Below are 25,654 nucleotides of genomic sequence, written 5' to 3'. Positions count from 1 at the left end.
CGAGCCGCGTGGTCCAAGGTGGTGCCAATGGGAGCAGGGATGTGGATACAGGGATGCAGATACAGGGATGTGGATACAGGGATGCGGATACAGGGATGCGGATACAGGGATGCGGATACAGGGATGCGGATACAGGGATGCGGATACAGGGATGTGGATACAGGGATGCGGATACAGGGATGCGGATACAGGGATGCGGATACAGGGATGCGGATACAGGGATGCGGATACAGGGATGTGGATACAGGGATGCGGATACAGGGATGCGGATACAGGGATGCGGATACAGGGATGCGGATACAGGGATGTGGATACAGGGATGTGGATACAGGGATGTGGATACAGGGATGCTGATACAGGGATGCGGATACAGGGATGTGGATACAGGGATGCAGATACAGGGATGTGGATACAGGGATGCGGATACAGGGATGTGGATACAGGGATGCGGATACAGGGATGCGGATACAGGGATGTGGATACAGGGATGCGGATACAGGGATGTGGATACAGGGATGCGGATACAGGGATGCGGATACAGGGATGTGGATACAGGGATGTGGATACAGGGATGCGGATACAGGGATACAGGGATGCGGATACAGGGATGCGGATACAGGGATGCGGATACAGGGATGCGGATACAGGGATGTGGATACAGGGATGTGGATACAGGGATGCGGATACAGGGATACAGGGATGTGGATACAGGGATGCGGATACAGGGATGCGGATACAGGGATACAGGGATGTGGATACAGGGATGCGGATACAGGGATGTGGATACAGGGATGTGGATACAGGGATGCGGATACAGGGATGCCAATGTGGGATGGATGCTGAGGAGCTGGCACCTTGCTCCTCTTGTGCTTGGCAGCTCATCCTCATGGCTGGGGGATGCTGCAGCACGTTTGTCCTGCCTGGAGGAGGTGACAGGAGCTGTGGGGAAGAGCCAGATCCATAGGGATAACAGCAGCCAATTGAGCAGCATCACTGAGGAGGAACAAGCAGGAAAGGAAGAGCTTGAAGGCTCACATTGGAAGCCAGCAGCATCATTCCCAACCTTTCCTTTTCCATCTGGAAGCTGATCCCTTATCCAAAGCCCCTCTCCGGGTTTCCTATAGGCCTTTAGCTGCTCCAGAGCTGGATGCAGGAGTGGGGGTCCAGCATCTCCCAACCTTTCCTCCATCCCTGTACTCGGGATGTGCTCCCACTGTTCCCAGGCTCCGGAGCTGTGCTACAAGCATCAGAAGCTAAGGATGCTCAGCCCTGCACCAACTGCTTCCACGTTGGAAACAGGGAATAATCTCTGCATCCCTAATGGAACCCACATCTGTATGGTACCCACATCTGCATGGTACCCACCTCTGTATGGAACCCACATCTGCATGGTACCCACCTCTGTATGGTACCCACATCTGCATGGTACCCATCTCTGTATGGAACCCACATCTGTATGGTACCCACCTCTGTATGGTACCCACATCTGCATGGTACCCACATCTGCATGGAACCCACATCTGCATGGTACCCACATCTGCATGGAACCCACATCTGCATGGAACCCATCTCTGTATGGTACCCACATCTATATGGAACCCACATCTGCATGGTACCCACATCTGCATGGTACCCACATCTATATGGTACCCACATCTGCATGGTACCCACATCTGCATGGTACCCACATCTATATGGTACCCACATCTGCATGGTACCCACATCTATATGGTACCCACATCTGCATGGTACCCATCTCTGTATGGTACCCACATCTGCATGGTACCCACATCTATATGGTACCCATCTCTGTATGATACCCACATCTGCATGGTAGCCACATCTGCATGGTACCCATCTCTGTATGGAACCCATATCTGCATGGTACCCATCTCTGTATGGAACCCACATCTATATGGAACCCACATCTGCATGGTACCCACATCTGTATGGAACCCACATCTGCATGGTACCCACATCTGTATGGAACCCATATCTGTATGGAACCCACATCTGCATGGTACCCATCTCTGTATGGTACCCACATCTGCATGGTACCCATCTCTGTATGGAACCCACATCTGCATGGTACCCATCTCTGTATGGTACCCACATCTGTATGGTACCCACATCTATATGGAACCCACATCTATATGGAACCCACATCTGCATGGTACCCACCTCTGTATGGTACTCATCTCTGTATGGAACCCACATCTCCATGGTACCCATCTCTGTATGGTACCCACATCTGCATGAAACCCACATCTGCATGGTACCCACATCTATATGGTACCCACATCTATATGGAACCCACGTCTCCATGGTACCCACCTCTGTGTGGTACCCATCTCCCCACGGTCTCCACCTCCCCACAGTCCCCATCTCCCCATAGCACCCACTTCTGTATGGTCCCCACCTCCCCATGGTCCCCACCTCATCCCGAGGGCATCCATAGGTGAGAAGCCAGCCCAAAAGGATCCATGGAAGCAGCCTGGAGCCCTCGGCTCCATACCTGGGAACAGATGCTATTCCTGGGCTCTGGGCAGCTAAACATAGCCCAGCTCCCTGCCTGGATGTATGGGAGCAGCAGCTCCTGCTCCAATGGGAGCACCTGGGAGGCTGCCAGCCCTTTCCATATGTGGAAATGGGATGGGGAGCTGGGAATGGGGATGCTGAGTGCTTGGCAAGCAGGGCTGGATGGGGATGGGGATGGCTTACCCTGCTCTTCCAGGCGTGGAGAAGGGATGCAGGTGCTTATCTCCCCATAGATGTCCCATAGGATCAGCCAATGGCTTGGAAAGGACCTTAGCATCATCCAGCTGCCATGTGAAACAGCCACAGGGATCCATTGCCATTCCCTGCCACAGCATGGATGGGAATCCATTCCCATCCCTTTAGAGCGGATCCTCGTTGCCTGCAGGAAGGGATGGCCTAGAGGATGGAGCTGAGAAGCATCTCCCTCAATTCCAGCTTTGAGGAATGCCCTCGGATGCTGCCTGTCAATGGATACCCATATCCCAGGAGCAAACAACAGGCTGTTGTGAGCAATGATCCCCATTGTCTCTAAGCACCGGAACTGATGATGCAGAAGGGAAGTCATCCATCCAAACATGGGAATTCCATGGGATGAGCAGGATGCTTTGGATCAGGGATGAGCAGGAACCAGCTCCAAGCACTGGAGGCACCATCCAAAGCTGCTTCCTTTAGCAAAGGGCATATTTACCCTGTGGAGCTCCCAAGCAGAGGAGGAGGGAATGGATCCATGTCCATGCACCATATCCATGTGTATGGAGCTTCCTCATTCCAAAGCAGTTTGCCCTGGAGATGCTCACAGCATCCATACATTCCCATCCATTCCCTTTGCCTGGGCATCCATCGCTGCTCCTCCCTCCACATCAATGGGATTTCCCCTCATTCCCATGGGCTGGAATGACACAGGGGCTTGGGGTTTACCCCTTAACAGAGCCCTGTGCATCCGAGCCATCCCATATGGGCTGCATCCCTAACAGTGCTGGGATGCTGGGTACCAGTCAGGGATGCGCAGGATGTCAAATATAGTTATAGATTTGTTATTACATTTTATATTGATAGTATATAAGTGGAATTTACCTGGAGTTCTGGGTGTAGATAGATACAGATATAGATAGATAGAGATAGAGATAGATATATAGATATAGATAGATACAGTAAGATAGATAGATATAGAGATAGATACAGTAAGATAGATATAGATATAGAGATAGATACAGTAAGATAGATATAGATAAATAGATACAGAGATATAGAGATGTAGATATAGATACAGAGACAGAAATATATAGATATTGATATAGAGATACAGATATTGATATAGAGATATAGACATAGAGAGATATAGGTAGATATAGAGAGATATATAGATACAGATATAGATACAGAGATAAAGATATATAGATACTTATATATATAGATGATAGATAAATGGATGATAGATGATAGACAGATGATAGATAGATGGATGATAGATAGATGGATGGATGGATGATAGATGGATGGATGGATGATAGATAGATAGATGGATGATAGATAGATGGATGATAGATAGATAGATGGATGGATGATAGATAGATGGATGATAGATAGATGGATGATAGATAGATAGATGGATGATAGATAGATGGATGATAGATAGATAGATGGATGGATGATAGATAGATGGATGGATGATAGATAGATGGATGATAGATAGATAGATGGATGATAGATAGATAGATGGATGATAGATAGATGGATGATAGATAGATAGATGGATGGATGATAGATAGATGGATGATAGATAGATAGATGGATGATAGATAGATGGATGATAGATAGATAGATGGATGGATGATAGATAGATGGATGGATGATAGATAGATGGATGATAGATAGATAGATGGATGATAGATAGATAGATGGATGATAGATAGATGGATGATAGATAGATGGATGGATGGATGATAGATAGAGAAGATGCTCCCAGAGCAGCAGAAGAGCCTGGAAGCAGGATGGACATTCCAGGGGAAAAGCAGGGAACACTTTTCCCCTTTCCCCCTTTTGAGCTTGTGCTCAAGGAAGAGCCTTGAATCCAATGGAATGACAAAGGAGGACGGGGCAAACCCAGGGAATCCTTTATTGAGCTTTCCCAGCTGGGCTCTGAAGATGGGGAGGGGTTTCCTTCCTCTTCCAGCACCAAATCCAAGCCAAATCCAGCCTTTTCCCACCATCCCCAGGGCACATCCTTGAAGTGGATGGGAGGCCAGCGCCATCCCATAGGTGACCTCCTGAGCCCAGCCTAAAGCAGAACCATTGCAGCTTCCTTGGAAGCCCTTGGAACTGGGATCATCCTAAGGTCCTTCCATCCCACCCCATCCTATGGGATCCAGCAAAGAGCTGGGGCTCCTATAGCCTACAACAGCAAAGCCAGAGCCAGCTGATGGCTGTTGCCATGGCAGGAGCATCTCCATCCCGCCTCGTTGCCATAGCAACAGGGACTCACTGGGAGCATCATCACTAAACTGGGGGACACAGCTCTCCCCATACCCCCAAAGTGGGCTGGGCTGGTGCTGAGCTAAGGCCTGAATGAAGAGCCCGACCCAATGGATCACCTCATAGGGATTCCTGCCAGTGGAATTCCCTGCATCCAGCAGGGATTCCTTATGGATTAAGGCCAGCACGAAGGGGAGGCCACACTGGAGTCACTGGGAGGGGGAAAAAAGGGGAAGAAAGGGAAGAAAATGAGGTTAGAAAGGGGTAAAAAGGGGCCAGGAAGCACTGAGCATCCTTCCCCTTCCATCTCTTCCCCATTGTCTTACAGCCAGGCCCAACACAGCACAAGAACCAATGCATCCTAAACACATCCCTGTCCTTGTGGGATTTGCTTCCATAGGCTTCCATAGGTTTTCCAGCCCCTTTCCCAACCCCAAACCATGGGAGCCAGGCCCAATTCCTGAGGTTTCCTGCTGGGGAGGTGGCATTCCCAAGGGATGCATCCCAAGGGATGCTGGGCTCACTTGGTAGTAGGATTTGGGAGAGGCTTGGAGGTGGGGAAAGTCCTGCACAGGCCCCACTGATGCTCTTCCAATGGGATACAGGAAGGGAAGGATGAGGCTGGGATTGGAGTGCCACCCACTGGCTGTGCTGAGGCAGCACCATAGGCACAAAGCCAGCCCCAAAACCCCCCTTCCCATGTCCTCCAGACACCAAAGGGGAACCCCAACCCCAAACCAGTTACCCCAATTCAAGGGGGTGACATTGGGGTCCCCCCCTCAGTTCAGCATCCACACTGAGCCACAGGAACAACCCTAAAGCACCGAATCCAGCCACACTCACCCAACAGGCTGGGATGGGATGGGATGGGATGGGGGGGGTGTTTCCCAGTATTCCCTTTGGGATAAAGGGGATCCAGGCCTCCAGCCCCGCTCAGTGATGCTGCTTCTTGTGGCGCAGGATCTCAGTGGGGGTGAAGGTGAAATCCTGCTGGCAGATGGGACAGTGATAGGGTCGATGGAGGGATGAGGCCTTGGATGAGCTCTGGGTTGCTTCTTCTGGGGGGGCTGTGGGGGAAAAACAGGGATCAGGAAGGGATCAAGGAGAAGGGGTTGGGATGCTGGGTGCTGGAGCCCAGAACCCCCCTCTATGTGCTGGGCTGCATCAACAGGAGCTCTGCTGCAGCACTGGGTGCAGTTGAGGTGGCCTCAGCAGCAGGATATGGAGATGCCTTAAGGATGCTCAGGAGCTGGAGCAGATCCCATAGGGAACAGGGTGAGAACAATGGGGCTGGAGGAGAGAAGCTGCATGGAGACCTGCAGGGTCTGAAGGGGGGGACCAGGATGCTGGGAATGGGATTGGAGCCATAGGACATGGGGTGATGGGTTCCAATGGGAACAGGGGGAGGTTGGAGCTAAGGAAGTGAGGGTGCTGGAACACTGGGATGGGTTGGATGGAGAAGGTTTGGATGCAGTGTTCAAGCTTGGATGAAGCCATGGGTGACAGTGTGAGACATCCCTGCCCATAGCAGGGGGTTAGAATGGGACCATCTCCATCTCCTTCCCAATTCCAAGCCCAATTCCAAGCCAATCCAGGGTGGAAGGGGGGGGAAAACTCACCCTCGGGGGGGGGCTGACAGGAGCTCTCATGGCACATGCGCTCCAGGGGGGTGAAGGGCATGTGGAGCTGGCAATGGGGACACGTCCAGAAGCTCCGCAGGCAGTTGTTGTAGAGGTCTGTGTCCATCTGTGGGGCACAGAAAGGGGATGCTCCGAGGGATGCGGGAGGAGGAGATGGGAATGGGGTTGGGAATGGGGTTGGGAATGGGGTTGGGAATGGGATGTACTCACAGCCAGGCAGTTGTAGGTGAGGAAATCAGTGATCCTGTGGCCTCCTTTCACCTCATCAGGGATCATTTCCATGCCTGGGAAGAGCCCTTGGAGATGGGGAGCTGAGGCCATCACCAGCTGAGGACCAACGTAGAGGTTCTGCTTCTCCAGCCCCGTGAGCTGGTGCAGGCGGTATGGGACCTGCAATGGGATAATGGGATTCAGGGATGCAGGGATGCAGGGATGAAGGGATGCAGGGATGAAGGGATGAAGGGATGCTGGGATGCAGGGATGAAGGGATGAAGGGATGCAGGGATGCAGGGATGCTGGGATGCAGGGATGAAGGGATGCAGGGATGCAGGGATGCAGGGATGAAGGGATGCTGGGATGCAGGGATGAAGGGATGCAGGGATGCAGGGATGAAGGGATGAAGGGATGCAGGGATGCAGGGATGAAGGGATGCTGGGATTCAGGGATGCAGGGATGCAGGGATGCAGGGATGCAGGGATGAAGGGATGCTGGGATGCAGGGATGCAGGGATGCAAGGATGCAGGGATGCAAGGATGAAGGGATGCAGGGATGCTGGGATGCTGGGATGCAGGGATGCAGGGATGCTGGGATGCAGGGATGAAGGGATGCAGGGATGCAGGGATGCTGGGATGCAGGGATGCAGGGATGCTGGGATGCAGGGATGCTGGGATGCAGGGATGGAGGGATGGAGGGATGAAGGGATGCTGGGATGCTGGGATGCAGGGATGCAGGGATGCAGGGATGCAGGGATGCTGGGATGCAGGGATGAAGGGATGCAGGGATGAAGGGATGAAGGGATGCTGGGATGCAGGGATGAAGGGATGCTGGGATGAAGGGATGCAGGGATGCTGGGATGCTGGGATGCTGGGATGCAGGGATGCTGGGATGCAGGGATGCAGGGATGCTGGGATGCAGGGATGCTGGGATGCAGGGATGCAGGGATGCTGGGATGCAGGGATGAAGGGATGCTGGGATGAAGGGATGCAGGGATGAAGGGATGCAGGGATGCTGGGATGCAGGGTTGCAGGGATGCTGGGATGCAGGGATGCAGGGATGATGGGATGCTGGGATGCAGGGATGCAGGGATGGAGGGATGGAGGGATGAAGGGATGCTGGGATGCTGGGATGCAGGGATGCAGGGATGCAGGGATGCAGGGATGCTGGGATGCAGGGATGAAGGGATGCAGGGATGCTGGGATGCAGGGATGCAGGGATGCAGGGATGAAGGGATGCAGGGATGCAGGGATGAAGGGATGCAGGGATGCAGGGATGCTCCAGCTCCTCCGTGCCAGGCTCCAAGGGGGACACAGGGAATCAAAGCTGGTGATGGGAATGGCTGAGGGAATGATGGGGTGTAAAGAGGAGGTTCAGGGGGACCTTATGGTTGTAGTGAGGTGGGATTGGTCCCTGTCCCAAGGGATAAGGGAGGTTTAGCTGGATATTGGGAATGATTCCATCCCCTAAACCCACTTTCCCATTGGAATAGGCTGCCCAGGTCAATGCTGGGGTAAGGATAGGACCAGCTGAACCCCAAGTCCTTCCCTAGGAGCCCAGGACCCATTCCCATCACCTTCTCCTGCAGGAATTCCAGCAGCCTCCGGCTCAGCTTGGCCACATCCCATTGGCTCGGGCTCCGTTCCAGTTTACCCAGTAGCTGCTGGAGGAGCTGGTCCCAAGCCGAGCGGAGCTGCAGGGCCATGGAAAGCAGGCGCACGGCCTCTTCCGCCTTGGGAATGCTGACTTCCAACCAGGCATCGGCCACCAGGCGGCTGCAGTCGGCGTTGGTGTCCAGGGACTGGGAGAAGAGCAGGAGAGCCTGGGGGAGGAAGAGGAGGGTGAGGAAGGCTTCCAAAGGGGGGGATGGAGAGGAAGAGGAGGGTGAGGAAGGCTTCCAAAGGGGGGTGAGGAAGGCTTCCAAAGGGGGGTGAGGAAGGCTTCCAAAGGGGGGTGAGGAAGGCTTCCAAAGGGGGGGATGCAGAGGAAGAGGAGGGTGAGGAAGGCTTCCAATGGGGGGCAAGCAGAGGAAGAGGAGGGTGAGGAAGGCTTCCAAAGGAGGGTGAGGAAGGCTTCCAAAGGGGGGCATGAGGAGGAAGAGGAGGGTGAGGAAGGCTTCCAAAGGGGGGCATGCGGAGGAAGAGGAGGGTGAGGAAGGCTTCCAAAGGGGGGGAAGCGGAGGAAGAGGAGGGTGAGGAAGGCTTCCAAAGGGGGGGATGGAGAGGAAGAGGAGGGTGAGGAAGGCTTCCAAAGGGGGGCAAGCAGAGGAATGGGAGGGTGAGGAAGGCTTCCAAAGGGGGGCATGCAGAGGAAGAGGAGGGTGAGGAAGGCTTCCAAAGGGGGGGATGGAGAGGAAGAGGAGGGTGAGGAAGGCTTCCAAAGGGGGGCAAGCAGAGGAAGAGGAGGGTGAGGAAGGCTTCCAAAGGGGGGGATGGAGAGGAAGAGGAGGGTGAGGAAGGCTTCCAAAGGGGGGGGTGGAGAGGAAGAGGAGGGTGAGGAAGGCTTCCAAAGGGGGGCATGAGGAGGAAGAGGAGGGTGAGGAAGGCTTCCAAAGGGGGGTGAGGAAGGCTTCCAAAGGGGGGGATGCGGAGGAAGAGGAGGGTGAGGAAGGCTTCCAAAGGGGGGGATGGGGAGGAAGAGGAGGGTGAGGAAGGCTTCCAAAGGGGGGGGTGGAGAGGAAGAGGAGGGTGAGGAAGGCTTCCAAAGGGGGGCATGCAGAGGAAGAGGGTGAGGAAGGCTTCCAAAGGGGGGCATGCAGAGGAAGAGGAGGGTGAGGAAGGCTTCCAAAGGGGAGGATGGAGAGGAAGAGGAGGGTGAGGAAGGCTTCCAAAGGGGGGGATGAGGAGGAAGAGGAGGGTGAAGAAGGCTTCCAAAGGGGGGGATGAGGAGGAAGAGGAGGGTGAGGAAGGCTTCCAAAGGGGGGCATGAGGAGGAAGAGGAGGGTGAGGAAGGCTTCCAAAGGGGGGGATGGGGAGGAAGAGGAGGGTGAGGAAGGCTTCCAAAGGGGGGCATGAGGAGGAAGAGGAGGGTGAGGAAGGCTTCCAAAGGGGGGTGAGGAAGGCTTCCAAAGGGGGGCATGAGGAGGAAGAGGAGGGTGAGGAAGGCTTCCAAAGGGGGGGGTGGAGAGGAAGAGGAGGGTGAGGAAGGCTTCCAAAGGGGGGGATGCGGAGGAAGAGGAGGGCGAGGAAGGCTTCCAAAGGGGGGTGAGGAAGGCTTCCAAAGGGGGGCATGAGGAGGAATGGGAGGGTGAGGAAGGCTTCCAAAGGGGGGGATGCGGAGGAAGAGGGTGAGGAAGGCTTCCAAAGGGGGGCATGAGGAGGAAGAGGAGGGTGAGGAAGGCTTCCAAAGGGGGGGATGGAGAGGAAGAGGAGGGTGAGGAAGGCTTCCAAAGGGGGGCATGAGGAGGAAGAGGAGGGTGAGGAAGGCTTCCAAAGGGGGGGGATGGAGAGGAAGAGGAGGGTGAGGAAGGCTTCCAAAGGGGGGGGATGGAGAGGAAGAGGAGGGTGAGGAAGGCTTCCAAAGGGGGGCATGAGGAGGAAGAGGAGGGTGAGGAAGGCTTCCAAAGGGGGGCATGAGGAGGAAGAGGAGGGTGAAGGCCTCACCTGCAGGGCTGGCACCCGCACACAGTTCACCAGGTAGGGTTTGCTGGTCTCCAGCAGCGAGACGAAGGCAAGGAGCTGGTGCCGATGGCTCAGGCCTTCCTCAGCACCTGCAGGGAGGATGAGGAGGGCAGGATGCATCCCAAGCTGTCCCCATCTCCATCCCAACCCCCCCACTCTAGGAATGCCTTGATCCCATGGAGCAGAGCCCGAATCCTTTGGGATTGGGGCTCGTTCTCACCTCTGCCCCCCCCTTGCTCCTTATGATGGAGCAGCTCCGGGTTGGTGGCGAAGACGGAGGTGGGATGAGGCACAACAGATGCCTTGCTCCTGGTGTGGAAGACCTGGAGCAAGGAGAGCATTGGGATACAGGCAGAGGGTGCTGAGCACCATGGGATGGGCATGGGAAGGGGCTCAGGACCTGCTCCGAATCCCTACGGCTGCCATTGAATGGATCCGGTAGAGCCAGCTGCGGGTACAGCCCCCGGCACAGCACCAGTTGGAGCAGGGCGAGCTGGGAGGAGGCCAGCACCAAGCTGGATGAGGCCTGGAGCTCACTCACGTCGTGGCGGAGCTGGAACTTGACGTCCTGCAGGCAGGGAATGGGGTCAGGGATTGGGATGCTCATATCCCATCATCCCGGAGCCGGAGGTTGGGATCACCTGGATATCGATGCCTTTCCTATGGGAGCCTCCATCCTCTTCCTCACCGGAGGAGGTGTCCAATCCATCCTGCAGCCGCAGCAGCTTCCGCTTCCGCCCCTCACATTCCCTATGGGAACGCCAGAGCCGGTGCAGCTCCCGGCGTTCCCGGTGCCGGATGGAGCTGGATGGCTCCGAAGCATCCTCCAGTAGTTGGTGGTCCCGAAGCAGCTCCTGGGATCGGGATGGAAGGGAATGGGATGGATACATCCGGAGCCAATCCCAAAGGCAAATCCTATGGGATGGGGATGAGGATGGGGATGGGGATGGGGATGAGGATGAGGATGGGGATGAGGATGGGGATGAGGATGGGGATGAGGATGGGGATGAGGATGGGAATGAGGATGGGAATGAGGATGGGAATGAGGATGGGAATGAGGATGGGGATGAGGATGGGGATGAGGATGGGGATGAGGATGGGGATGGGGATGAGGATGGGGATGAGGATGGGGATGAGGATGAGGATGAGGATGGGGATGGGGATGGGATGGGGATGAGGATGGGGATGAGGATGGGGATGGGGATGGGGATGAGGATGGGGATGGGGATGAGGATGGGGATGGGGATGGGGATGAGGATGGGGATGAGGATGGGGATGGGGATGAGGATGGGGATGGGGATGAGGATGGGGATGGGGATGAGGATGGGGATGAGGATGAGGATGAGGATGGGGATGAGGATGGGGATGGGGATGGGGATGGGGATGAGGATGGGGATGAGGATGAGGATGGGGATGAGGATGGGGATGAGGATGGGGATGAGGATGGGGATGAGGATGGGGATGAGGATGAGGATGAGGATGGGGATGAGGATGGGGATGAGGATGGGGATGAGGATGGGGATGGGGATGGGGATGAGGATGGGGATGAGGATGGGGATGAGGATGGGATCCCACCTGGAATTGCCGTCGCAGGTTGGCAGCCTCATAGAGACGATGCTCTTCCAAGCCCCGGCGCCGGCACCACTTCCTAGAGCTGCCCCCCCGCTCCGACTTCACCTGCACCGGGAGCAGTGGGTGCTCAGCACCGGGATGCGGCATTCCCGAATCCCAAGGGTCCATCCGGATACAGGGATCCCACCTGGACCCATGCATTGAAGACATTGAGCAGCGTCAACGGGTCCCCATAGGGGCTCTCGAGGGGCTTCCGGGCCGTGGTCCAATCCGGATTGGGATGTGTGGGGCGCAGGAAGGGGGACGGGACGCTCAGCACCGCTGCCACTGTCAGCGTGGGCTCGGCCAGGCCGAACAGGGCTCCCAGCACCAGCATCTTGCCTATGGGGTGAGGGCAGGATGAGTCCCCCCATCCCACCCCATGCTCCTCACCCCATCCAAGGGGGGTCCTTGGGTTACTCACCCACCACCACATCCACGGGCAGCTGGGCCAGGATGGTGCCAATGGGAGTCAATTGCTCGGCCTCATCCAGGGCTCCTTGCTCCTTCAGGTAGCCTATAGCTGTCTCCAGGCTGGAAGAGGGGGGAGGCTCCAGGAAGGGGAAGGTGCGGGGGTCACCCAGCCCCATGCTCTTCAACTGGAAAAGAAGGAGCCCAAGGATGATGGGAAGAGCATCCCTACCCCCCCCAAAGGAGCCTATGGGGCTTGAGCCATCCCCCTCCCAAGGAGACCCCATTACCTGCAGCACCAGAGCATCCAGAGCCACCCTCTGGATCTCCGGGACAGGATAAGGGGGAAAAGCCTCATAGTCGGACTTAGCATAGAGCCTATAGCAGACCCCAGGACCGGTCCTGCCTGCACGGCCCTTGCGCTGCTCAGCACTGGCCTGGCTGATCCAGAACTCCTGCAGGCGCTGGAGCTTGTCCTGAGGGTCGTAGCTCATCTCCTTCACCTTCCCTGCGGGGAGAAGAAGGAAGAGGGAGATGTTCCCATATGGCAAAGAGAATCCATTGGGATTGGGATGAGGATGGGGATGGGGATGAGGATGAGGATGGGGACGGGGATGGGGATGGGGATGGGGATGGGGATGAGGATGAGGATGAGGATGGGGACGGGGATGGGGATGGGGATGGGGATGGGGATGAGGATGGGGAAAAGGATGGGGATGAGGATGGGGATGAGGATGGGGATGGGATGGGATGGGATGGGGATGGGATGGGATGGGATGGGGATGGGATGGGGATGAGGATGGGGATGAGGATGGGATGGGATGGGGATGAGGATGAGGATGAGGATGGGGATGGGGATGGGATGGGGATGAGGATGGGGATGAGGATGGGGATGAGGATGGGGATGAGGATGGGGATGAGGATGGGGATGAGGATGGGGATGAGGATGGGGATGGGGATGGGGATGGGGATGGGGATGAGGATGGGGATGAGGATGGGGATGAGGATGGGGATGAGGATGGGGATGAGGATGGGGATGAGGATGGGGATGAGGATGAGGGTGAGGATGAGGATGGGGATGAGGATGGGGATGAGGATGGGGATGAGGATGGGGATGAGGATGGGGATGGGGATGGGGATGAGGATGGGGATGAGGATGAGGATGAGGATGGGGATGAGGATGGGGATGAGGATGGGGATGGGGATGAGGATGGGGATGAGGATGAGGATGGGGATGAGGATGGGGATGAGGATGAGGATGGGGATGAGGATGGGGATGAGGATGGGGATGAGGATGGGGATGAGGATGGGGATGAGGATGAGGATGGGGATGAGGATGAGGATGGGGATGAGGATGAGGATGGGGATGAGGATGGGGATGAGGATGGGGATGAGGATGGGGATGAGGATGGGGATGAGGATGAGGATGGGGATGGGGATGCGGATGAGGATGGGGATGGGGATGGGGATGAGGATGAGGATGAGGATGGGGATGAGGATGGGGATGAGGATGAGGATGGGGATGGGGATGGGGATGAGGATGGGGATGGGGATGAGGATGGGGATGAGGATGGGGATGAGGATGGGGATGAGGATGGGGATGAGGATGGGGATGAGGATGAGGATGGGGATGAGGATGGGGATGAGGATGGGGATGAGGATGGGGATGGGGATGGGGATGGGGATGGGGATGGGGATGAGGATGGGGATGAGGGTGAGGATGAGGATGGGGATGAGGATGAGGATGAGGATGGGGATGAGGATGAGGATGGGGATGAGGATGGGGATGAGGATGGGGATGAGGATGGGGATGAGGATGGGGATGGGGATGGGGATGAGGATGGGGATGGGGATGGGGATGGGGATGGGGATGGGGATGAGGATGGGGATGGGGATGAGGATGAGGATGAGGATGATTGGGGTTAACCTGAATCCAGGACGAAGCGCACCCCATCGATGGTCACTGAGGTCTCAGCAATGTTGGTGGAGAGGATGCACTTACGGACACCCGGAGGGGGAACATCAAACACCTGGAGAAGGAAACCCCATAGAGCAACAAGGAGCAGGAAGGGGCATCCCAAAGACCCCCCCCCCTTCGGCCCCATAACAGGAGGAATTCTTTCCTATGGGGATGCTGGGACACTGGGATGGGTTGGATGAAGGTTTGGATGCCCCATCAAGGCCAGGTTGGATGGGGCTTGGAGGCACCTCCTTTAATGGAAGGGATCCCATAGAAGGGGCTTGGACCCACTCCTTTAATGGAAGGAATCCCATAGAAGGGGCTTGGACCCACTCCTTTAATGGAAGGGATCCCATAGAAGGGGCTTGGACCCACTCCTTTAATGGAAGGAATCCCATAGAAGGGGCTTGGACCTACTCCTTTAACAGAAGGAATCCCATAGAAGGGGCTTGGATCCATCTCCTTTAACAGAAGGAATCCCATAGAAGGGGCTTGGACCCACTCCTTTAATGGAAGGAATCCCATAGAAGGGGCTTGGAGCCACCTCCTTTAATGGAAGGGATCCCATAGAAGGGGCTTGGATGCATCTCCTTTAACAGAAGGAATCCCATAGAAGGGGCTTGGACCCACTCCTTTAATGGAAGGGATCCCATAGAAGGGGCTTGGAACCACCTCCTTTAATGGAAGGAATCCCATAGAAGGGACTTGGACCCACTCCTTTAATGGAAGGGATCCCATAGAAGGGACTTGGATCCATCTCCTTTAACAGAAGGAATCCCATAGAAGGGGCTTGGACCCACTCCTTTAATGGAAGGAATCCCATAGAAGGGACTTGGAACTGGCTGACCTTTAAGCCCCCTCCCCACCCAAACCAGTGCCCCCCCCTTTCCCCTTACCTTATCCTGCTCCTCCACAGACAGGGTGCTGTGCAGTGGGAGCACGATCCAGCGCTGGGTACATGCAGCATAGGTCTGGGCTGCCTCCAGCACGGCCCCAATCTCAGCCACCCCACTCAGGAACACCAGTAGGTCCCCCCGCTCCTCGGCTGGGTACTTGTGGTCGATGGCCTGCATCACCCTCAGGTAGGGCATGGGATCCAGGCGTTCCCATTTCCCTGCTCTGCCCGGTGCTGGAGCATCCTCCTTGGGGATGGGTTGGTAGATGACCTATGGGAACGGGATGCTGCATATGGGAACGGGATGCTGCATATGGGAGTGGGATGTTGCATATGGGAGTGGGATGTTGCATATGGGAGTGGGATGTTGCATATGGGAACGGGATGTTGCATATGGGAGTGGGATGTTGCATATGGGAACGGGATGCTGCATATGGGAACGGGATGCTGCATATGGGAATGGGATGCTGCATACGGGAATGGGATGCTGCATATGGGAACGGGATGCTGCATATGGGAACGGGATGCTGCATACGGGACTGGGATGCTGCATATGGGAGTGAGTGGGATGCTGCATATGGGAATGGGATGCTGCATACGGGAGCGGGATGCTGCATATGGGAACGGGATGCTGCATATGGGAGTGGGATGCTGCATATGGGAGCGGGATGCTGCATATGGGAGTGAGTGGGATGCTGCATATGGGAGTAAGTGGGATGCTGCATGCGGGACTGGGATGCTGCATATGGGACCGGGATGCTGCATACGGGACTGGGATGCTGCATATGGGAACGGGATGCTGCATATGGGAACGGGATGCTGCATACGGGAACGGGATGCTGCATATGGGAGTGGGATGCTGCATACGGGATGCTGCATATGGGACCGGGATGCTGCATACAGGATGCTGCATATGGGACCGGGATGCTGCATATGGGAACAGGATGCTGCATATGGGACCGGGATGCTGCATACAGGATGCTGCATACGGGACCGGGATGCTGCATATGGGACTGGGATGCTGCATACAGGATGCTGCATATGGGACCGGGATGCTGCATACAGGATGCTGCATATGGGACCGGGATGCTGCATACAGGATGCTGCATATGGGACTGGGATGCTGCATACGGGACCGGGATGCTGCATATGGGACCGGGATGCTGCATACAGGATGCTGCACACGGGACTGGGATGCTGCATACGGGAACGGGATGCTGCATACGGGAGTGGGATGCTGCATATGGGATGCTGCATATAGGACCGGGATGCTGCATCCAGGATGCTGCATATGGGATGCTGCATACGGGAACGGGATGCTGCATACAGGATGCTGCATATGGGAACGGGATGCTGCATACAGGACCGGGATGCTGCATATAGGAACGGGATGCTGCATACAGGATGCTGCATATGGGAGTGGGATGCTGCATACGGGAACGGGATGCTGCATACAGGATGCTGCATATGGGACCGGGATGCTGCATATGGGACCGGGATGCTGCATCCAGGATGCTGCATATGGGACCGGGATGCTGCATATGGGATGCTGCATATGGGAACGGGATGCTGCATACAGGATGCTGCATATGGGACCGGGATGCTGCATACAGGATGCTGCATATGGGAGTGGGATGCTGCATCCAGGATGCTGCATATGGGACCGGGATGCTGCATCCAGGATGCTGCATACAGGATGCTGCATACGGGACCGGGATGCTGCATATGGGATGCTGCATATGGGACCGGTCCCCAACAGGCTCCATCCCCACGTTCCCCCTCCATCCTCACCGATATGGGGAAGCTCCTGCCAGGCACCCGCAGCACTGGAGCATCCCCGAAGTAGGCAGAGAAGAGAGGGATGTTGATGGTGGCCGACATGAGCACCAGCTTGAGGTCAGGGCGATGGGGCAGGAGGCGACGCAGGACCCCCAGGAGCACATCCCCATGGAGCTGGCGCTCGTGGACCTCGTCGGCAAGGAGGATGTGGTACCCACGGAGCAGGGGATCCCGTTGAGCCTGGCGCAGGAGCAGCCCCTGGGTCAGGAACAGCAGGCGGGTGGATGGGGAGCGAGTGCTCTCGAAGCGGATCTGGTAGCCGACCTGTGGGGGGGGGGGAAATGAGAGGAAATGGGAGGAAATGGGAGGAAATGGGAGGAAATGGGAGGAAATGGAAAAAAATTGGATTAAATTACAAAAAGTTAAGGATTTGGGAGAAAATGGAAGAAATTGGGATGAAATTAAAAAAAAATTGAAGGATTTGGGAGAAAGTGGAAAAAAATTGGATGAAATTTTAAAAAAATCGAAGGAATTGGGAGAAAATGGAAGAAATTGGGATGAAATTAAAAAAAATTGAAGGATTTGGGAGAAAAATGGAAGAAATTGGGACGAAATTTAAAAAAATTGAAGGATTTGGGAGAAAATGGAAGAAATTGGGATGAAATTTAAAAAAAAATGAAGGATTTGGGAGAAAAATTGAAGAAATTGGGATGAAATTTGGAAGAAATGGAAGGAAGTGGGAGAAAGTGGAAAAAATTAGGATGAAATTCAAAAAAAATTGAAGGAATTGGGAGAAAATGGAAGAAATTGGGATGAAATTAAAAAAAATTGAAGGATTTGGGAGAAAATGGAAGAAATTGGGATGAAATTCAAAAAAATTTAAGGATTTGGGAGAAAAATGAAGAAATTGGGATGAAATTAAAAAAAATTTAAGGATTTGGGAGAAAATGGAAGAAATTGGGATGAAATTTGAAGACAATTTGGATCAAAACTGGATAAAACTGAATCCAACCGGATACAAATTTGATAAATTCGAAGACAATTTGGACAAATTTGAAAAAACTGGAAAACAATTTGCATGAAATTGAAGAATTTCCCCCAAATTCCAAGAAAATTCGGTGAAATCTTGAGGAATTTGGGGCCACTTGAAGCCAATTCAGACAAACCAGGATCCCCCAACCCCATGTGGATCAACCTGGGATCCAGGTGAGGATAACCCCTCCCAGCACCCCACTGGGATGCTCCCAGTACCCACCTGGCTCCCATACTGGTGCAGGCTCTCCAATGCCACCCTCTTGGCCAGTGAGATGCAGGCAATGCGCCGGGGTTGGGTGCAAGCCACGTGGCTATAACCGGCTCCCAGTAAGAACTGGGGCACCTGTGTGGACTTGCCACAACCGGTATCCCCGGCCACCAGTACCACCTGGTGCTGAGCCACAGCATCCAGGAGCTGCTCCCGGTAACGGGCAATGGGAAGGGCAGCTCGTTCCCGTTGGATCCGGAGCAGTCGGGAGAAGCTTTGCCTCTGTTGGAAGTGCAGGTAATGGAGCAGAGCCCAGCGGAATTCCCACCCGCATTCCAATGGGATCCCGTTATCCCGGCATCCCACATCCGGGCTCGGTAGGGACAGGTTGATGCGGTAACGGGGGTCGTAGTGGGGGGGCAGGATGAGGCCGGGGGGGGGCTGGGATGGCTCCGGAGCCGCTTCCCGATCCGGTCGCAGGCTCTGGAAGAGGCGGAGGCGCTGGAAGAACTTCCAGAAGTTGGGAATGTCCTGGGAGCTGATGGGGTCCTGCCCATGGAAGTAAAGCTGCTCCAGGCGGCGGCGGCTGCTGGGGCTGGCCCAGTCCCAATGGGAAGGGGATGGATCCCGATCCCGATGGGAAGGGGACGGATCCCGATCCTGATGGGAAGGGGATGGATCCCGATCCCGATCCCGACGGGAAGGGGACGGATCCCGATCCCGATCCCAATCCCGACGGGAAGGGGACGGATCCCGATCCCGATGGAAACGGGACAGATCCCGATCCCGATGGGAAGGGGATGGATCTCGATTCCGACGGGAAGTGGATGGATCCCGATGGGAAGGGGATGGATCCCGATCCCGATAGGAAGGGGATGGATCCCGATCCCGATGGCGGCTGCCGGTGTTATCCCAATCCCAATGCGAAGGGGACGGATCCCGATCCCGATGGGAAGGGGATGGATCCCGATCCCGATCCCGATGGGAAAGGGACGGATCCCGATCCCGATCCCGATCCCGATGGGAAGGGGACGGATCCCGATGGGAAGGGGACCGATCCCGATCCCGATGGGAAGGGGACAGATCCCGATCCCGACGGGAAGTGGATGGATCCCGATCCCGCCGGCGGCTGCCGGGGTTATCCCGATCCCGATGGGAAGCAGACGGATCCCGATCCCGATGGGAAGTGGATGGATCCCGATCCCAATGGGAAGGGGACGGATCCCGATGGGAAGTGGATGGATCCCGATCCCGATCCCGGCGCCGGGAGCCTCTCTCCTTGTCCCGAGGCATCACTGAGGCCGTGTCCGGAGCTCCTGTGCCGGGTCCCTCACCCGCTCCGGTTCCGTTCCTCTCCGGTTCCGCTCCAGGCCCCGCTCCAGGCCCCGTTCCGGTTCCGGTTCCGTTCCGTTCCGGTCCCTCAGGTCCTGAGGCCGCTCTCCCGGAGCCGCAGCCGCAGCCGGGCCCGGTGCCGCTCCGGTTCCGCTCCGGTTCCTCTCCGCTCCAGGCCCCGCTCCAGGCCCCGCTCCAGTTCGTTCCGGTCCCGGTTCCTCTCCGGTCCCTCACCCGTTCCCGTTCCGTTCCAGGCCCCGCTCCGGTCCCGTTCCGGTTCCGCTCCGGTTCCGGTTCCGTTCGGTTCCGGTCCCTCCGGTCCTGAGGCCGCTCTCCCGGACCGGAAGTACCGCGGGGCCGCCAGGGGGCGAGCAAGAGGAGGAAGGGGCGGGGCGATGGGCGGGGCGATGGGCGGGGCGATGGGCAGGGCGAGGGGCGGGGCGAGGGGCGAGGGGCGGAGCGAGGGGCGGGGCTAGGGGCGATGGGCGGGGCTTATCGGAGCTGCCCGGCCCCCCCCCGTGTCCCTGCGTGTCCCCAGATGCCCCCATATCCCCCTATACCCCACCCATATCCCCCTATATTCCTCCATGGCCCCCCATATCCCTCCATATCCCACCCATATCCCTCTATATCCCACCCATATCCCTCCATATCCCACCCATGTCCCCCCATATCCCACCTATATCCCTCCATATCCCCCCATATCCCACCCATATTCCCCTATATTCCTCCATATCCCACACATATCCCCCCATATCCCCCCATATCCCCCCATATCCCACCTATATCCCTCCATATCCCACCCATATTCCCCTATATTCCTCCATATCCCACACATATCCCCCCATATCCCACCCATATCCCTCCATATCCCCCCATATCCCACACATATCCCCCCATATCCCTCTATATCCCTCCATATCCCACCCATGGTTTCCCCATTCCCATGTTCCCAATGTCCCCATGTCCCCCCATGTGCTCAGTGTCCTCATGTCCTAATGTGCACAATATTCCCATGTCCCCTCCATCCCAAACATCCCCATTGATGCCCAACTGCCCCCTCCAACCCTATTGATACCCAACTGCCCCCTCCATCCCTATTGATACCCAACTGCCCCCTCTGTCCCCATTGACACCCAACTGCCCCCTCCATCCCTATTGATACCCAACTGCCCCCTCCATCCCCATTGATACCCAACTGCCCCCTCTATCCCTATTGACACCCAACTGCCCCCTCCCTCCCCATTGACACCCAACTGCCCCCTCCATCCCTATTGATACCCAACTGCCCCCTCCGTCCCCATTGACACCCAACTGCCCCCTCCCTCCCCATTGACACCCAACTGCCCCCTCCATCCCCATTGATACCCAACTGCCCCCTCCATCCCCATTGATACCCAACTGCCCCCTCCATCCCTATTGACACCCAACTGCCCCCTCCATCCCCATTGATACCCAACTGCCCCCTCCATCCCCATTGACACCCAACTGCCCCCTCCATCCCTATTGATACCCAACTGCCCCCTCCATCCCTATTGACACCCAACTGCCCCCTCCATCCCTATTGATACCCAACTGCCCCCTCCATCCCCATTGACACCCAACTGCCCCCTCCATCCCCATTGACACCCAACTGCCCCTTCCATCCCCATTGATATCCAACTGCCCCCTCCATCCCCATTGACACCCAACTGCCCCCTCCATCCCTATTGACACCCAACTGCCCCTTCCATCCCCATTGACACCCAACTGCCCCTTCCATCCCCATTGACACCCAACTGCCCCCTCCATCCCTATTGACACCCAACTGCCCCCTCCATCCCCATTGACACCCAACTGCCCCCTCCATCCCCATTGACACCCAACTGCCCCCTCCATCCCTATTGATACCCAACTGCCCCCTCCATCCCCATTGATACCCAACTGCCCCCTCCATCCCCATTGACACCCAACTGCCCCCTCCATCCCCATTGACACCCAACTGCCCCCTCCATCCCCATTGACACCCAACTGCCCCCTCCATCCCCATTGACACCCAACTGCCCCCTCTGTCCCCATTGACACCCAACTGCCCCCTCCCTCCCTATTGACACCCAATTGCCCCCTCCATCCCCATTGATACCCAATTGCCCCCTCCATCCCCATTGACACCCAACTGCCCCCTCTGTCCCCATTGATACCCAACTGCCCCCTCCATCCCTATTGATACCCAACTGCCCCCTCCATCCCTATTGATACCCAACTGCCCCCTCCATCCCTATTGACACCCAACTGCCCCCTCCATCCCCATTGATACCCAACTGCCCCCTCCATCCCCATTGACACCCAACTGCCCCCTCCATCCCCATTGATACCTAACTGCCCCCTCCATCCCTATTGATACCCAACTGCCCCCTCTGTCCCCATTGATACCTAACTGCCCCCTCCATCCCCATTGACACCCAACTGTCCCCTCCATCCCCATTGACACCCAACTGCCCCCTCCATCCCCACTGATACCCAACTGCCCCCTCCATCCCCCCCCCTCCATCCCCCCCCCCATGGGGCAGGAAGGGGGAACGGAAGCCCTGTGGTGACGCAATGGAAGCAGCAGGAACATTGCTCAAGAACCCACCACAAAGCAGAACCAAGGCCCCGACAGCTGCTGGAGCTCCAGGGTTTATTGGTGATGCCAAGGGGTGAAGGAGAAGCAGGACCCCATTAGTGGGGTGAAGGAGAAGCAGGACCCCCATTAGTGGGGTGATGGAGAGGCAGGACCCCATTAGTGGGGTGATGGAGAGGCAGGACCCCCATTAGTGGGGTGATGGAGAGGCAGGACCCCATTAGTGGGGTGAAAGAGAGGCAGGACCCCATTAGTGGGGTGAAGGAGAGGCAGGACCCCCATTAGTGGGGTGATGGAGAGGCAGGACCCCCATTAGTGGGGTGATGGAGAGGCAGGACCCCATTAGTGGGGTGATGGAGAGGCAGGACCCCCATTAGTGGGGTGATGGAGAAGCAGGACCCCCATTAGTGGGGTGAAGGAGAAGCAGGACCCCCATTAGTGGGGTGATGGGGAGGCAGGACCCCATTAGTGGGGTGATGGAGATGGGGAGGTCTATGGAGGATAGAGAAGCAGGAGGATGCAGTGTGGGTACCACAGCATCATCCCCATCCCCCCAAAGGGGGGGGGGACACAAGGAGGCCTCATCCTGCCCCGGCGCTCACACCATGGTGCTGACGCTGTTGTCCTCTATGGTAGCCTTGCTCTTGGCCCTGCTGTCACCCGCGGTGCTGGTGGGGTCATCGCTCAGCGCCCTGCGCAGCACCACACGCCACGAGCGCCATAGCCTTGCCTTGAAGTCCTGCCCCATCACCACATAGATGATGGGGTTGACGCAGCTGTTGATGTAGGCGACGCCGGCGACGGCGGCATCGGCATCGGCAGCCCCTTTGTACAGGGCACTGCTGGGGTGGGACGCGGCCAGGATGAGCCCCACCACATGGTATGGCAACCAGCACACAAAGAAGCTGACGATGACAACCAGCACCAGCCTGGTGGCTCTCGGTGACCGCGCCAAACCCTTACCGCGGATGCGCGCCAGGAGGGAGCCGTAACACGCGGCGATGACGGCAAAGGGGACGGCAAAGCCCAGCACGAAGCGGGTGCCGGCGGTGAGCAGCTCGGCCAGGCGCTGGTGCCGGCCCAGCGCCGCGTAGTCCAGCACGCACGTGGTCTTGGCGGCGAAGGCGTCGCGGCGCGTGGTGCGGAAGGCGAAGGACGGCGCGGTCAGCGCCGCGGCCAGGGCCCAGGCGCCGGCGGCCGCCGCGCGCGCCAGGCGCGGGCAGCGGTGGTTGTGGCACCAGACGGGACGGGTGACCAGGGCGCAGCGGTCGGCGCTGACGGCTGCCAGCAGCAGGACGCTGGCGAACATGTTGAGCACCGTGAGCGACGGGAGCAGCTTGCAGGCGAAGCGGCCCAAGGGCCAGTGGTGGTCCCAGGCTAGCGGTAGCGCCAGGAAGGGCAGTGCCAGGCAGCATAGGAGGTCGGCCACGGAGAGGTTGAGGAACCAGATGCCGTTGACGCTGCGGCCGAGCTCAGATGCCGTCACCCAGATGACGGCGCCGTTGCCGAGGACGCCGAGGAGGAAGATGAGGGTGTAAAGGGCCAGCACCGCGCGGGATCCCGGGGGCACCGAGAATGAGTCCAGGTCGGAGATGTCGTAGATGTCCCATAGGGAGTCATTGGAGGTGGTGTTGGGGAAGGAGAAGTCCAAGTCCATCCTGGAGCTCCTGGGGGGGGAAACAGCCTTTGTTAGGCACTGATATTGGTACCCGCTCTATGTACCATGGGCAAGGGCATCTCCATCAGACCAAGGTGCTCAAAGGCCCATGATGGGTTTGGGGTTGGAAGGACCTTCATTGGTACCCACTCTATGTACCATGGGCAAGGGCATCTCCACCAGACCAAGGTGCTCAAAGGCCCACAATGGGTTTGGGGTTGAAGGGACCTTCATTGGTACCCACTCTATGTACCATGGGCAAGGGCATCTCCATCAGATCAAGGTGCTCAAAGCCCCATGATGGGTTTGGGGTTGGAAGGACCTTCATTGGTACCCACTCTATGTACCATGGGCAAGGGCATCTCCATCAGACCAAGATGCTTAAAGCCCCATGATGGGTTTGGGGTTGCAAGGACCCTCAATGATCCCCCAATTCCAACCCAGACATGGATCATCCCCATTCCACTGCCTGACCTATGGCAGCCTCAACCCATAAACCAGCTCTTCCTTGATCGCATCAGCATCCCCCCTCCATCCCTCCAAAGCAATCCTATGGGATGCTCCTCCATGCATGGCAATAGTCCCGTGTCCTGTTTGTGTCCCCCCCCCCCGTTGTCCCCATGGCCACCTAACCCTAACCCATTGCCCCACTTCCTCACCCCACTTCCTCACCCCATAGCCATGGCGCAAGAGCTCGGATGAGGAAACACCAAAGGAGCTCCGGAGCCTTCTCCGGCACCAGGGGGGGGACCATGGGGATGAGGGGGGATTGGATCCCAAGGGATAACAGAGAGACCCCTCAATGCAGTGAATTGGGATCAATGAAGGAAGGGTTGGGAATGATCAGGATCCGGAGCATGGGAAGGGGCCGTCACCATCATCATCATCACCATCACCACCCATAGAGGAGCCGCCACCACCTCCCTCCTGTCCTCAATGGGTAAGATCCATCCCAGGCGATCCCGATGGGAAGGGGATGGATGGAGAGCCCCGAATCCCACCTTGTCCCACTCTTCATCCCATCCCATTCCCTTACCTGTGTCCCGGTGCTGCAGCCCCGTGCCCGGCGCGATCCCGACCGGCTTTTATATGGGCCCGGCCAAGGGGAAGGAAAGGGAGGAGGAAGAAGAAGAGATCGGCCCCAAAACCACTGGTGGGGGGGGGGGAAAGGGGCTGGGAAAGCTCCGGATCCCAATGGGATGAGGGATGATCCCAGCAGATGCCATCAGGGAATGCTGCTTCCCAACGGTTCCATGAGCAGGGAGGGCTCCAACACCCAACCCCCTCCTGCTTAGAGCCCCCAAAAGGGCTCATTTCACCCCAAAAACCAGGAGACCCCCAAATGGGAACTTCCCATTAAGGGGATTCCCCCCCCCCCATTTCCCAGGCAGGGTCAAAGGGGGACCCAGGGGTTAAAGGGGGTCCCTGGATCAGTGCTGGGATCAATGTTGGGATCACAGGATCAGTGTTGGGATGCTCAGATAAGCATTGGGATCCTGGGATCAGGGTCGGGATGACCAATGTTGGTGTCCCTGGATCAGTGTCGTGGTCCAGGGATCAATGTTGGGATGCTGGGATCAATGTCAGAATCCTGGGATCAATGTCAGGATTCCGGGATCAGTGTCAGGATCAATGGATCAGTGTTGGGATGCTGGGATCAATGTCAGGACCAATGGATCAG

The 25,654-nt window shown here is 56.8% G+C and overlaps 2 protein-coding genes and 1 long non-coding RNA gene across 3 annotated transcripts; all 3 read right to left on the bottom strand.

Annotated features, from left to right (window-relative positions):
* Positions 1 to 757: 757 nt before the first annotated feature.
* Positions 758 to 3,618, bottom strand: LOC117437627 (uncharacterized). The gene is made up of 3 exons (XR_004550479.1): positions 2,722 to 3,618; positions 2,437 to 2,515; positions 758 to 993 (listed from the first exon to the last, which is right to left on the bottom strand). It is a non-coding gene; the product is annotated as an uncharacterized lncRNA (long non-coding RNA).
* A 1,122-nt stretch (positions 3,619 to 4,740) lies between these two features.
* DHX34 (DExH-box helicase 34) lies at positions 4,741 to 19,675 on the bottom strand. The gene is made up of 17 exons (XM_034072121.1): positions 18,395 to 19,675; positions 17,152 to 17,463; positions 15,362 to 15,631; positions 14,433 to 14,535; positions 12,796 to 13,013; positions 12,519 to 12,693; positions 12,243 to 12,436; positions 12,059 to 12,160; positions 11,125 to 11,337; positions 10,884 to 11,051; positions 10,704 to 10,806; positions 10,466 to 10,572; positions 8,440 to 8,685; positions 6,861 to 7,040; positions 6,630 to 6,756; positions 5,854 to 6,077; positions 4,741 to 5,222 (listed from the first exon to the last, which is right to left on the bottom strand). Exons 1-16 carry the CDS (start codon positions 19,673 to 19,675, stop codon positions 5,944 to 5,946), a joined length of 3,933 nt encoding a protein of 1,310 aa, XP_033928012.1. The 3' UTR covers positions 4,741 to 5,222; positions 5,854 to 5,943.
* A 2,892-nt stretch (positions 19,676 to 22,567) lies between these two features.
* Positions 22,568 to 25,286, bottom strand: LOC117437636 (C5a anaphylatoxin chemotactic receptor 1). The gene is made up of 2 exons (XM_034072174.1): positions 25,010 to 25,286; positions 22,568 to 23,983 (listed from the first exon to the last, which is right to left on the bottom strand). Exon 2 carries the CDS (start codon positions 23,971 to 23,973, stop codon positions 22,915 to 22,917), a length of 1,059 nt encoding a protein of 352 aa, XP_033928065.1. The 5' UTR covers positions 23,974 to 23,983; positions 25,010 to 25,286; the 3' UTR covers positions 22,568 to 22,914.
* Between the last annotated feature and the right edge of the window lie 368 nt (positions 25,287 to 25,654).

Source organism: Melopsittacus undulatus, chromosome 24 (genome assembly GCF_012275295.1).
Source record: "Melopsittacus undulatus isolate bMelUnd1 chromosome 24, bMelUnd1.mat.Z, whole genome shotgun sequence".
Lineage (NCBI taxonomy): Eukaryota > Metazoa > Chordata > Aves > Psittaciformes > Psittaculidae > Melopsittacus > Melopsittacus undulatus.
This window is presented reverse-complemented; position numbering and strand designations above follow the sequence as displayed.

Excerpts from the sequence above, each read along its gene's own strand:
- DHX34 (XM_034072121.1), bottom strand. The coding sequence starts at position 19,675 with ATGCCTCGGGACAAGGAGAGAGGCTCCCGGCGCCGGGATCGGGATCGG. Across the intron at positions 13,014-14,432 it reads GCGCTTCGTCCTGGATTCAG|GGAAGGTGAAGGAGATGAGC; the intron begins GTTAACCCCAAT and ends TTCTCCCCGCAG. Across the intron at positions 11,338-12,058 it reads ACCTGCGACGGCAATTCCAG|GAGCTGCTTCGGGACCACCA; the intron begins GTGGGATCCCAT and ends TCCCGATCCCAG.
- LOC117437636 (XM_034072174.1), bottom strand. The coding sequence starts at position 23,973 with ATGGACTTGGACTTCTCCTTCCCCAACACCACCTCCAATGACTCCCTA.